General features: G+C 38.3%; 3 protein-coding genes across 3 annotated transcripts; 2 read left to right on the top strand and 1 right to left on the bottom strand.

The window, feature by feature from the left end:
• Positions 1–593: 593 nt before the first annotated feature.
• LOC126763152 (trichohyalin) lies at positions 594–4129 on the bottom strand. The gene is made up of 2 exons (XM_050480408.1): positions 4024–4129; positions 594–3823 (listed from the first exon to the last, which is right to left on the bottom strand). Exon 2 carries the CDS (start codon positions 3819–3821, stop codon positions 708–710), a length of 3114 nt encoding a protein of 1037 aa, XP_050336365.1. The 5' UTR covers positions 3822–3823; positions 4024–4129; the 3' UTR covers positions 594–707.
• Positions 4130–4278: 149 nt separating this feature from the next.
• LOC126763219 (cytochrome c oxidase assembly protein COX11, mitochondrial) lies at positions 4279–5327 on the top strand. The gene is made up of 3 exons (XM_050480527.1): positions 4279–4590; positions 4646–4969; positions 5026–5327. Exons 1-3 carry the CDS (start codon positions 4384–4386, stop codon positions 5179–5181), a joined length of 687 nt encoding a protein of 228 aa, XP_050336484.1. The 5' UTR covers positions 4279–4383; the 3' UTR covers positions 5182–5327.
• Positions 5328–5399: 72 nt separating this feature from the next.
• On the top strand, positions 5400–8873 carry LOC126763162 (glycosyltransferase 25 family member). Its single transcript, XM_050480423.1, has 6 exons — positions 5400–5991; positions 6066–6294; positions 6372–6955; positions 7013–7141; positions 7208–7465; positions 7526–8873. The coding sequence occupies exons 1-6, from the start codon at positions 5729–5731 to the stop codon at positions 8049–8051; spliced, it is 1989 nt and encodes a 662-aa protein (XP_050336380.1). The 5' UTR covers positions 5400–5728; the 3' UTR covers positions 8052–8873.
• The last annotated feature ends 4167 nt before the right edge of the window (positions 8874–13040 follow it).

Genomic DNA, 13040 nt, shown 5'->3' with positions numbered 1-13040 from the left:
TTATATGCAACTTTATAGATATGACTGTCAACAGCAAGAAAGCAAGAAATGAGCCAAGATGCGCTGACTGTTTGTTTGATGACAGGAGGTATTTCATATTTTCCTCGTTCACCACCAGTTCCATTCACTGCAAAAAGCATAACTATTTATCCATTTAGCTCTGAGGCTCTTATTATCAGGTTGAAGAAATCGCACAATAAAAAGTCGTCCAGTTCGAAATCTCGTTTGGTGTCGACCAGCTCGGAAAAGTGCTATTTTAACTACATTTCTTGTATTGTCCAGCATCATTTGGATAAGTTTTGCAGGGGTAAGGGATGGAGCCGTGTGTATGACTGAAATATACGCAAATGAGGAAAGATTTTTGACTGCCATTCACCTGACTGCGGCCAGAAATTATTCATATGATTGAAGTATCCCCTAGGTAACCAACAAACATACATTTTTAGGTGAGCTAAATTGAGAAAGCGAATCGCCTGCTGTAGTGCATAAAGCTTGGGACCCACCATAAAAAAATGCTTAACGAAAAATCGAACAAAGCCTAAGATGACAATACAATAACATAATAGCAATTATTTCTGTTCAAATCACGTTTGTCCAATTAACTACCGCATACATCCGCTTAGGTAACATCCCAATTTGTTTTTAACACAATTTCATTTATTTTTTATAAATTTTTTCCACATATGTACGTATAAAATTTACTAACGTTAATATTTCGTTTGTGAGGTCCGATTAAGCAAATTATCTACGCTGCCACGTAGCAAACCGCTATCCAGATTATGTAGCGCCTTCTCTTTGGCATCATCGTCCAGCACCGTCTCCGGCCAGTATTCCATGTTCGTCGACGCTCTCATTTTGCGCAGAGACTCTGCTATATTCTCATCAAGCATACGATCTACAATGCTCCCCTGTTGCAACATTTGCCGCATTTTTAATTCCTCCGAACGCATGTAATTGCGTTGCTGTGCCATCGAATCGCCTGCTGCACCATCATCATTGGCAACTTGTTCGTCATTGTTGCTATTTAAATATTGCGCCAGTTTCTCACGCTGATCGCCCATTTTGCATAGCTCACAACGCTTTTCCAAGAGACCTGCCTTAAATTGTTGTAATTTAATGCGTTCCTGTGTAAGCAGCATGCGTTCTTGTGAGAGATTCACCTCCATCTCGTCCGTTTCCCGCATGCGTTTCTGTAATAGTTGTAGCTTTGTCTGGAAGTTTTGCTCGGCAGTGCGCGCTTTTTGTATCGCTTCTTGGGATTTATGCTCAGCCATACGAAACGAAAGTGTTTCCTGCTGTAGTTCGTCTTCCTTGGCGCGAAGCGTATTCTCTTTATCGATAAGTTCACGTTTAAATTGCTCCAATTGGCGCAACGACTTGTGATAACGTTCGCGCTCAACATCCGCTTGACGAGCAGCATCTTGCGCCACTTTCATGACTGCGTCCATTTCTAATCGTTGCTTCTCTATATCATGACCGGAATGTAGCTTCTGCTCTGTCTCGATCTTAGTACGCTCCAAATAGAGACGTGCTCGTTCCTCTTGCAAATCCGTTAAAGCGCGTTGCGTTTCACTTAATTGCCGCTCTTTGAGTTCCTCCAGACGTTTCTCATCACGGGCTATTTGTTCGCGTGCAAATTCTTTCTCTTTTTCAAATGCTGCCTTCTCGGCCTCAAGTGCGGCCATCTGCTGGCGCAGCATCCAGTTCTCGTCTGCCGATTCTTTAGACAATTTTTTTAGTTGCTGCTCCAAACTGCTAACCAGTGTCATGAGACGTTTTTTTTCCTCATCCGCGGATTCTTCGTTCATCTTCAAACGTCGTTCAGCATCTTCAAGTCGTCGTTCACGTGCTTCTAACTTCTTTTCCTTTTCTTTGTGCAGCAGCTCCAGTCTTGATTGTACGTCATCGCGCAAGCCCTGCAAGCCGCCACTTAGATTTTCCAAATTGCTTGAGGCAGCCTTCAACATCTCCATATATGAGCCATTCTCTTGTACAGCGGCAAATTCAAGCATTTTAGCCTGCCGCACATTATCTAGCATTCGTCGATTTTCTTCTCTTAACATTTCTATGTCGTCCTCATGCGATTTTTTTAGCTTACGCAACTCATCTTCCTGATCCTGCTTCAAGTTGCCGTAGTCGGTTTCGTATTCTGATTTCAATTTTTGTTTCTCGCTTTCCAATGTACTTACTTTTTGTATGTAGTACTTCGAAAGTTCTTCCACTTCGGCTCTTAACCGCATTTCGATTGAATTTGTGTGGTTTTCGACTACTTCCAGTTGTTTCTTATAGGAACGTTCTATCAATTCAATTTCACGCTCATAGTAGACCTTTTGACTTGTCACCAGCTCTTCCAGACGTAACTTTTCCAATTCCAAACGCTTGATATCAGCTTCATGTTGTACCGTTTCCAACATGACGTCCGGCGGCGAGGCCGGTCTACTGCGGCTGTGACTCCGACTACGACTGCCGCTGTTATTACGATTGCGGCCATGCCGTTCATCCAAAGTACCGCCAGCGTCGTCAGATTTTTCCGGTGTGCCATCTGGTGATCCAATGCGCTCGCCCAAGTCGTCAGTCTCTGGCGCTATTTTAATTGGGGGTAATGGCATAGAAGTTGGCAGCATGGCAGGCTGTGTCATCAGAAGCTGTATATGTGTGTTGATTCGTTGCTGTTGCATCTTAATATGATCCTCCATTTGCTGCTGACGTTGTAGTTGTTGTTGAACTAGTGTCTGGAACTGTCGCTCTTGTTGTTGTAGTAGTATTTCTTGCTTACGCTGCATTTCCAGTAAAGCGCGTTCTTGGTTTTTCATCTGCGTAGCCAACGCCAGTTGAGACTCCTGCTGCTGCAGAGCCGTGTAAGCGTTCTTCATTTCCAAATTGTTGGTATTTAGCAAGAGTATATTTTGCGCTGTATTATCGCCAGTTGGGGCAAAAGTTGCAACTTGTGGCATCAAAAGAACGTCTTCGTTTAAATCAACGTGTTGCTCTGTGGGCGCTTGCATCAGATTATCAGGCAGCTTCACGATGTCTGTAGTTTGTCTTGCGGTACTAGCAGTGGTGGTAAGCGAAGTAGTTGTTGGCGGTTTCGAAGTGCGCATTGGGGACTCTGTTACCTTATCTGCCTTACCAGCAGCTTCCGAGTCCGTGCCCAAGCCAAGCCAGTCTGCTGTAGTACCACGTTTTTTAGCTTTAGGCGTAGACATACCCGAGGTAGAAGGTTCTTTTTCCCGTTCTTTGGTAGAACCAGCAAAAAGTCCTAACGGATCGGTCGACATTACATTCGACGCACTGGAACTACGTCTTCCCGCCGATGTTTTTGGCCGTGGTTGTGTCAACAGCACATTTGAAGTATCGGTGGTGGTGTCTGTTGATTGTCGCGATATAGTTGGCTTCTCTGCTTCACGACGCACAGTCGAGGGTTGCGCGGTGGCGGGCCTTTTAGATTCTTTAATGCTTGTGTTAGCAAATAAATCATCCAACAAATTCAACTTACTACCGGCCTTTGGTTTTTGCGGATCGAAACCCAGATCATCATCGTCGTCGTCTTCTAGCATATCTTTGGAAGATTTTTGTTGCTGGTTGGTTGTGCGGGGTGTACTTATAGATACAGTTGTTGTTGGCACAGGTTGGCGTGCTTTAGGCACTGGTAAAACTGTCGACTCAAATTCTTCTTTAATTCCAAACAAATCATCTAATTTACTTTTACTTTTGTTTATACGAGTTGTGGGCCGTATGCCTGTTGGATTGTCGAAGAAGCTGTCATTATCCAAACTGTTGTCGCTCAGCAAATCGGCCAGGGGATCGTCGCTGAAATTCATATCTGTCAAAAGCTTAAATTAGTAAGTCGATTACAAGTTTTTATAATTATAATAAAAAATTTTTTTAAAACAAATTAAGTTTTGAAAATTTATTTAACTGTGCGGAAGTGCTGATATATTTCCAAAGTTAAAGATGGCAGCAGTAGCTGACACATCCGCTCATCTACAAGCAAAAGCGAATGAAACTGCGCTGATAACTTACCAAATGCTTAAAATGTGTGTTACCGTGCTTTTAAAATATTCTTCATTTTGAAAATTATTAAAACTTTGGAAATAAATTTTACAAAAAAATCCACTAAACTCGAACAGCAGACAAAATTATTAGAGATATCAAATATGTTTGTCCAAGGTAAAAATAACCGTTTCCTAGCAACGTTTCAAAGCTACTGTAAAATCTATTCAATTGAACACACTCAGGGCAAATATGGACATACAGTGGCTCTGCAAATGCAATAAACAGCTGTTTAACCTACAAAAATAAATTGTAAATATTACGAGTTTGCTCCTAAAGCAACATAAAAAATTAATTACTAGTTAGCTTATATATTAAGTGTTAAAAAAAATGTTACGTACCTTACACATATTAAGTACACATTGCAAGCGCGCGTGCCGGTTCCGCTTTCAATCCACAAGCGGTAAAAATGGTACCGACGCCGGTGAAGCTGCGCGAAAGCGACAGAAGTCTACGCTATATTATTTAACTGCTGGAGGCATTTTCGTAGCTGGTGCCAGCTATGCGGCAGTGCCACTATATCGCATGTTCTGCCAGGTGAGCAATTCTGCGATAAAACATAACAAGTGTGTAAATAATTTCGCTACCGCAGGCATACAGCTACGGTGGCACAACGTCGCAGGGGCACGATGCCGATAAAGTAGAAACAATGCAGAAAATCGAAGACCGTATACTAAAAATACGTTTTAATGCTGATATTGCTGCGTCTATGCGTTGGAATTTTAAACCGCAACAATATGAGATCAAAGTTGTGCCTGGAGAAACGGCGTTGGCGTTCTACACAGCACGGAATCCCACAGATCACCCAGTTATTGGCATTAGCACCTATAATGTGCTGCCATTCGAAGCTGGTGCATACTTCAACAAAATACAGTGTTTTTGTTTTGAGGAACAGCAATTAAATCCACATGAGGAGGCATGTTATTTCTCTTGATTTAATATACAAGCTTAAATATGAAATTTTTCTTGTAGGTGGATATGCCTGTATTCTTCTATATCGATCCGGAATTTACAAAAGATCCGAAACTGGAAAATGTTGATACGATAACATTATCGTATACTTTCTTTGAATCAAAGGAAGGCTTGAAATTGCAAATGCCTAGCTATGTTCGTCCCCATGTAGCGTAATGCATATTTGTACTATTGTCTTAGCATATTAAGCATGAACGTCTAATAATACTATTTATTGACTGCCGCCACTTAGAACTGTTGTAAATAAAAAAATATAATTAATGCAAAATTAAAAAAAATATAAACAAATGTTTGAAATAATACGGACAGCAACCCTACTTTAGTTACATTTTGCAAGCCACTGTAGCACAAAAACAACACATGTTTTCATTAGCATACCCCATTGTCTTCCGTAAACCGCTGTCCAACAACAAAAGCATTGTGCTACGATTTGTTTATGATAAGAAACGTCATATTCTCTGTTTGTGTCTGTATGCGGGTATGCGGTTTCTGATTGTTAGCTTCTGTACAAAGTAAAGTGATGCCGCAGCAGTCAAGTAATTAAAACTCGCATATTAAAATAGATTTTTAACAGCTAACTCGCGTATATCGTCTCAGAACGTTCTGCGCTGTAGTGGTGAACAAACGTATGGAATAAAGTGTTGTCAATTTTCAAACTTCAAACCGAAAATCATTGTAGAGCATCGTTGCGATTAGCTTGAAGATGTGCAAATTCGCCGTTTATACGCTGCTATTCGCTCTGAGCTCCTATTATTGCAGCGCAGTTGCGACACCGGAAACCGCCAAGCCACCGACGCAATCTGTGCCAAGTATCGATGATTTGTATGAATTGTTGCCGTCGGATTTAGGCGATGAGCCACCCACTGTAGTGGTAGCGCTTTTGGTACGCAACAAGGCACATATCCTACCGTTGTTCCTAACATACTTCGAGCGCCTGAACTATCCAAAAGAGCAAATTGCATTGTGGTAAGTAGATCATATAAATTATTAGTTTACACACACATTATTCATGCATGATAACATTTATTTTCCAATTGTAGGATACGTTCAGATCACAATAACGACGCGAGCACAGAACTGCTGCAGTTGTGGCTTAATAACACCGCAAACTTATATCACAGTGTCGATTTCGAGCATGACGACAGCGTGCAACGTCATCAAAATGAAAGTACACCGAACGATTGGCCTGCTGAACGTTTTCATTATCTCATAAACTTGAAAGAAACAGCATTGATTTATGCTAAGAAGATTTGGGCCGATTACATATTTGTAATTATGAATACATACACTATTCTTTCAATACATACCAACTAATTATGTTTTATGTTGATTGTGTTTTCATACAGTTCCTTGATGCTGATGTGCTGTTAACACACGCCGACACCCTAACACATTTGACCAGTCTACGATTACCCATCGTTGCACCTATGTTACTGTCCGAAGGTTTGTACTCAAATTTTTGGTGTGGCATGACACCCGATTATTACTATCAACGCACCGACGAATACAGGGAAATCTACAATGTTAATAAGGAAGGTGTTTTCCCTGTACCAATGGTACATAGTGCTGTGCTGATAAGAGTGAACTATCAGGGCATGCGTTATCTAACATTCAATCGTGAACGGCTTCTTGAGCAGCAACAAAATGAGGTCGAATGGGCAGAACATGAAGGATTCACACCGTGTCGCCCGTACGATGGCCCCGTCGATGATATTATTGTTTTCGCTACATCGGCAAATTGTTCACGCATACCAATGTTCATCAGTAATAAGCTACCATTTGGATATTTAATGCAGCCACTTGAGGTTAACGATGGTTTGGAACAAGACGTGCAACAGCTGATTAATATACGCGCAAATATCGTACATGATCAGGATGAGGTGGCGCCTGTGAATGCGTATTTCGAGAAATACGTTACTTATCCAAATAAGTGAGTTCGAATTTCGATATTCGAAAAATAATGTTTTTACAAATTTAAATTTTGCAGAACCAAACTCACATTGGACCACATTTACATGATCAATCTTGAAAGACGGCCTGAGCGACGTGCCAAAATGGAGAAACTCTTCCTTGAGTTAGGTCTAGATGTTGAATATTTTCCCGCCGTGGACGGAAAGTACGTTAAAAATAGCAGAAATCAATATTTACTTGTTGTACATTATTATATTAAAAACTCTTTCAGAAATCTTAGCACTGAGTTGCTGGAAGATATGGGTATCAAGTTCCTGCCTGGCTATGAAGATCCTTACTCTCACCGTCAAATGACAATGGGTGAAATCGGTTGCTTTTTAAGTCACTATCGTATTTGGGAAAAGATTGTTGAGCGCGAACAAAATGAAGTGCTAATTCTTGAGGATGATGTACGCTTCCAGCCATACTTCAAAGATAGCGCCATACGCGTGCTCTCGCAAATACGCAGCGTTGTTGAATATGATTTAGTGTAAGTTTTTAAATATATTCATATTAAATATGAATATTTAAAATATTTATTAACCCATAGTTACTTTGGCCGCAAACGATTGAAGGAAGAGAAAGAACCTTGGGTACAGAATGCGGAAAATCTTGTGCATGCTGGTTACTCCTATTGGACATTGGGCTATGTTATATCACTACAAGGCGCACGCAAACTACTCGCCGCAAAACCGTTGGAGAAACTGTTGCCAGTCGATGAATTTCTACCGTTAATGTTTAATCGTCATCCGAATAAAACTTGGAGCTCTCACTTCCCGCAACGTGATTTGTTAGCCTTCAGCGCGGCGCCTTTAATACTCTTCCCCACACATTATACCGGTGAATCGGGTTACATTTCAGACACCGAAGACTCGGAGCTGACCTCAACGGTGAACAGTGATGTTAATGTGCATTTGAAGAGCGATCGAGAATTGGAATTCCCTTATATACAGCCTGAGCAGGATGCACCCACAAAGCAAGCGGAAGATGAAATATATGTGGATTTGGTGAAAGATAACGAAGGTGGCACTTTCAATCAAGATTTGCATTTTTCCAAAACTCATGAAGAGTTTTGAGTACGCTCATATGCTAACATCATTACTTTAAACAATTAAGTTTTTATTACTATTACTGCCGCTTAAATTGCCATTTCTATATACGGAGTGTATGTGTATAGAATTTTATATATGTGTATGCGCCAGTGTGTATACATATCCTTTAAATGTGCCTTACTAGTTGTAAAATTAAGAACAAAAGCAAAAAACCTATGCTCCTTATACATAGTTGTAGTTTCAACCTATATATTCCATTTATACTCATAGCCGTTAACTAACTCGAATATTAATATTAATTTTGTCCACCATATACTCGCTATTAATTAATATACATTTTCAAAACGAAATAGTGAACGTGTTTAGCACAAAATTGTCTTTCGCTGTGCAAATATACGCCGTAAAACATGCAAACACTAAAAACGTATGAAATATGAATATATAATTTCTTCGTATGAAACAAGTGCGTCTTAGCGGTTTTTGAACGGGTTAATAGCTGTTATGTTGAGTGCTTGTTTGTGATTAAAAACCGGTTCACTTAACATGTTGTTAACAAACATAAACATACTAATAGGTTGTTTATTAATAGATTTGTTGTTGAATTAATTTAGTAGTTTAGAAACTCATGTATTTTTATGCATTAAACTCTTATGTGTCTAATGTTTTAACTAGTACATTTAATTTCGAATATTTAACGGTCTATAAAATAAATACTTATGTACGTGTCAATCATTTATGGGCCCAGCAGCCCAAAAAATTATTTTATGCCAAAAAGTTTCACTTTAAAAAGTGTATGCACAAAAATTTCCCAAATAAACCAATAAATAAGTATAATTTTTACTGCAATTCGATTATTTTTATACCCTGAACAGGGTATATTAAGTTTGTCACGAAGTTTGTAACACCCAGAAGGAAGCGTCGGAGACCCTATAAACCATATATGTATATACATATGTATATATAAATGATCAGTATGTTGAGCTGTGTCGATTTAGCCATGTCCGTCTGCCTGTCCGTCTGTCTGTCTGTATAGTATATACGAACTAGTCCCCTGGTTTTTAAGATATCGTTTTGAAATTTTGCAAACCTTATTTTCTCTTCAAGAAACTGCCCATTTTCGGAGCTGCCAATATCGGACCACTATAACATATAGCTGCCATACAAACTGAACGATCGGAATCAAGTTCTTGTATGGAAAACTTTCACATTTGACAATGTATCTTATCAAAAGTTGGCTGATCGGTTAACTATAGCATATAGCCGCCATACAAACTGAATGATCGGAATCAAATGCTTGCTTGGGAAACTCCTCATTTAACGATATATCTTCACGAAATTTGGTATGAGTTATTGTTTATAGAAATAATCGTGCAATATCCGAAAAATTGTTCAGATCGACTCACTATAGCATATAGCTGCCATACAAACTGAATGATCGGGGTCAAATGCTTGCATGGGAAACCTCTTCATTTGAAGATATATCTTCACGAAATTTGGTATGAGTTATTGTTCATATAATATCGGAAGAAATTGTTCAGATCGGCTCACTATAGCATATAGCTGCCATACAAACCGAACCAAAGAACGTATATCATAGACAGAGAACGTATATCATACACAGAGAGCGTATATTATACACAGAGAACGTTTATCATAGAAAGAGAACGTTTATCATAGACAGAGAACGTTTATCATAGAGAAGGTTCACGGCGCGGAGAACGTAAAAATATTTTTGGCTAACTCGTTCGAGATGAGGGAATTTCACCACTGCCAGCTCGGCAGGATAAATCTTAACAGTTCGCTTGAACCAAAGAACTTAAAGCATAGAGAAAGTGCAGGTTCGATATCGAAAATTTGTTAGATTTATAGTAAGGAATTCACCACTGAACCGACCTGAGAATTGACCGAGTTAACCGAGTTATGATAAACGTTCTCTTTCTATGATAAACGTTCCCTGTGTATAATATACGTTCTCTGTCTATGATAAACGTTCTCTGTGTATAATATACGTTCTCTGTCTATGATATACTTTCTCTGATATACGTTCTCTGTTTGAGTTCTAGCGATCGTTCGCCACCTACTGGTAGAAATCAGCAACTACACTCAACCCAGTGATCACGCTATAACAATTTATCTCTGTGCTGGTGAGAGCGTGTCGATAAAAAAGAAGGAGATAGCTTATAAATTTGTGAGCTATAAGACTTTCTTATTATAACCAGATATATATGTACATATATTATAACCTCTGATTATAACTAAGGGTGAGTGAAACGTGCAAAACTGTCATTAGTATAAAAGTGAAAAAAAAAGATTTTCTGAAGAAACAGAAATCGTTGAAACAGAGAACTTTACTGGGCGAACGTGTTTCGAACAAGGCGAAGACTGTCCCATTGAAAGTAAGTTGATGGCCAACGCTCTCTGAAGTAATCTATATTGACTATCTGCAGTAGGGTAAAATGGTCACAGAGCCTTACAATACCTAATTATTATGATCGACGACAAATTACAGAAAATTACCGTATTTGGGAAAAAAATAGTGTTCTTCCGTCATAACCAGGCGCCGACTACCGCCGCCGTCGCCAAGTGCGAATTTTTCGAAGTATCTGCTACCATTTCTTTACAATGCAGACCTCCAGAAAGTGTTACTTTAGATTGTTTTAAAAAAGTTAGAGCAACAGTGGTTCAAATGACTACGAGCGGTCTGACAATTTTTTAAATTTCGATACACATAAGAAGTTACTTTTTTACCGTTATGTGACACTGTGCAGATTTTGCTAAGACATTTAGTATATTTCTGAAGATGTTATACCACTTACTTTCAAATACTTAACATATATAATACATATGTACATTTTTTTTATAAATACTTTTTATATTATTATAACACACTATTTTTGAATATTAGTCGTAGAAATCGAAGAAAGTTAAATATGCTTACTAAAATTCAATATATCTGAAAATGACCTGTGATAAATTCCAGATAAAGATCTTTATATAATCATTCTCCAATTGCAAAATCATAAATCTAAAATTGGTTTCTGATTATAACTATCGAAGTTGTACTGTAAAATTAATCATATCTCAGCACGATTCTGATTATATTTTTCTATAAGTTGAATACCTGCATACATATGTATGTATATACATACATATGTATGTTTAACTAAAAAATGCATTATTTATAAAAGTATGCATAATTATAACACACTTAACACACTAGCAGATATTATGTTTATACTTATAAATCAATTTAAAAAATTTTTTTTTATAAATATTTTTTTTTTATCCATAAATACTGCCATTGGCGTCTTTATTAAAGCACACATTTACAACCATTTATTGCTTGCAGTTACATGCAGGCTAAACGTGCATTGAATTAATAAGAAATAGGCAAAAAATAAAACGAAATAATAGAAGAAAATATGACATTTCATTAAACACGTTCACCAAACGGTTGTGCTCATAGCATGACTCGTTCCTATTGCGGCGAGTAGAAGAATAAGTAAATATAAATAACGAAAAAATGCAAGTCACTTTACGTAAATGGTAAAATGCTTTTGTTATTTTATTTAGAGTGCAGCACCAAGCGGCAACATTGCATTTATTTGGTGCCTAGGTCAATGCCATAAATGCAGTTTGACATTGACTTTGACCACTGCAATAACAAGCTAAAAGTGAATGCACTGTGAAAAGAGTTCGAAAAAGCGATACATACATGCTTTTAGCAAAATGAGAACGTAAACAAAAACTAGTTTGGCTGCAAGCCAAAGGTGCTTAAAAGCAAATGCCACTTGAAAGGTATGCAATTATGTTGGAAGAAGAATAAAAACAAAATTGAAATCAGTATTTACATGGCATGTCTTGTTCTTTGGTAGTTATTACAAGCAGCGAATCGACTAAAGACTTAAGCAAGGAACTTTCAGCCCTAATAACAAGTGGTATTTACACTTAAGTGCTTATCTTAAGTTTTAGCGATAACAAGCAAATAAAAATGTAAACGGAAGATGCACAACACATGAACTAAAGATTTTATTTAGTTGGAATTATAACAGGTTTCTAAGCGCAGTTGCGCAGGTAAAAATACACTGTGCAAAAATTTTGTTTTTTTTTGTCTTATTTTCAATAATTTGCTTTGGTCTCGTATTTTATATAAAAGTAAAATTATTAATTTATTCATTAATTTAATATGATTTATTTATTTCTAAGAGTTGCGCTTTCAAATAACACTGGTCTACAGTGGTTCTGTGGCGCTATATATATGATCGATTTTGAACATAGGTATTTGTGCCACAGTGCATGAAGCTATCAATGGCTTTGAAATTTTATTTTTAAATCTTTGTTTTCATTTTGCTTAACTTAAAAAAAAACATGAAACAAACAGAAATCTTTGTAATGTCAGTTTTGTTTAGAAGTATAAGGAGGCATCGAAGAAAACATAGTGACAAATGTCGAAAACATATGTTATATTAATCAAACTGCCTTATGAGCCTTTTATAATTTTTCATTCGACTATCGTTTTTGTTAGGGACTAGCAGTAATCATCCATCATGTGACGATCCTACCAATATTGACACCTTTCATTCATCAATTTCAGATCCTAGTGCTGGCCTTTCCTCGCTATAATTTCCAAAATTATGCGAAAATTTAGTTTAGTGCGAAAAAAGTACGCAGTTTCCTAATCATGTCTGCAAAACACAATTTTTACACTTACAGCTGCAACCGAAACCATTGGTTTTCGGAAAGTGCAAAAGAACAGCTGGTACGACGGGGAGTGCCGTGTCGCAGCGGAGAGAAAACAGGCTGCCTACCTCGCAACGTTACGAACGACCACTACACGTGCGGGATGGGATAGATACCGAGAATTGAAGAGGGAAGCGAGACGCATTTGCAGACAGAAGAAGAAAGAGGCCGAAATGCGTGAGTACGAAGAGCTCGATAAGCTGGCCGACAGGGGTAATGCTCGAAAATTCCACGAAAAAATGCGGCGGCTTGCAGAAGGCTGCAAGACCGGAG

The sequence above is a fragment of the Bactrocera neohumeralis genome, chromosome 6 (assembly GCF_024586455.1).
Source record: "Bactrocera neohumeralis isolate Rockhampton chromosome 6, APGP_CSIRO_Bneo_wtdbg2-racon-allhic-juicebox.fasta_v2, whole genome shotgun sequence".
Taxonomy (NCBI): domain Eukaryota; kingdom Metazoa; phylum Arthropoda; class Insecta; order Diptera; family Tephritidae; genus Bactrocera; species Bactrocera neohumeralis.
Note: the sequence above shows the minus strand (reverse complement) of the source record. Positions and strands in the feature narration are given on the sequence as shown.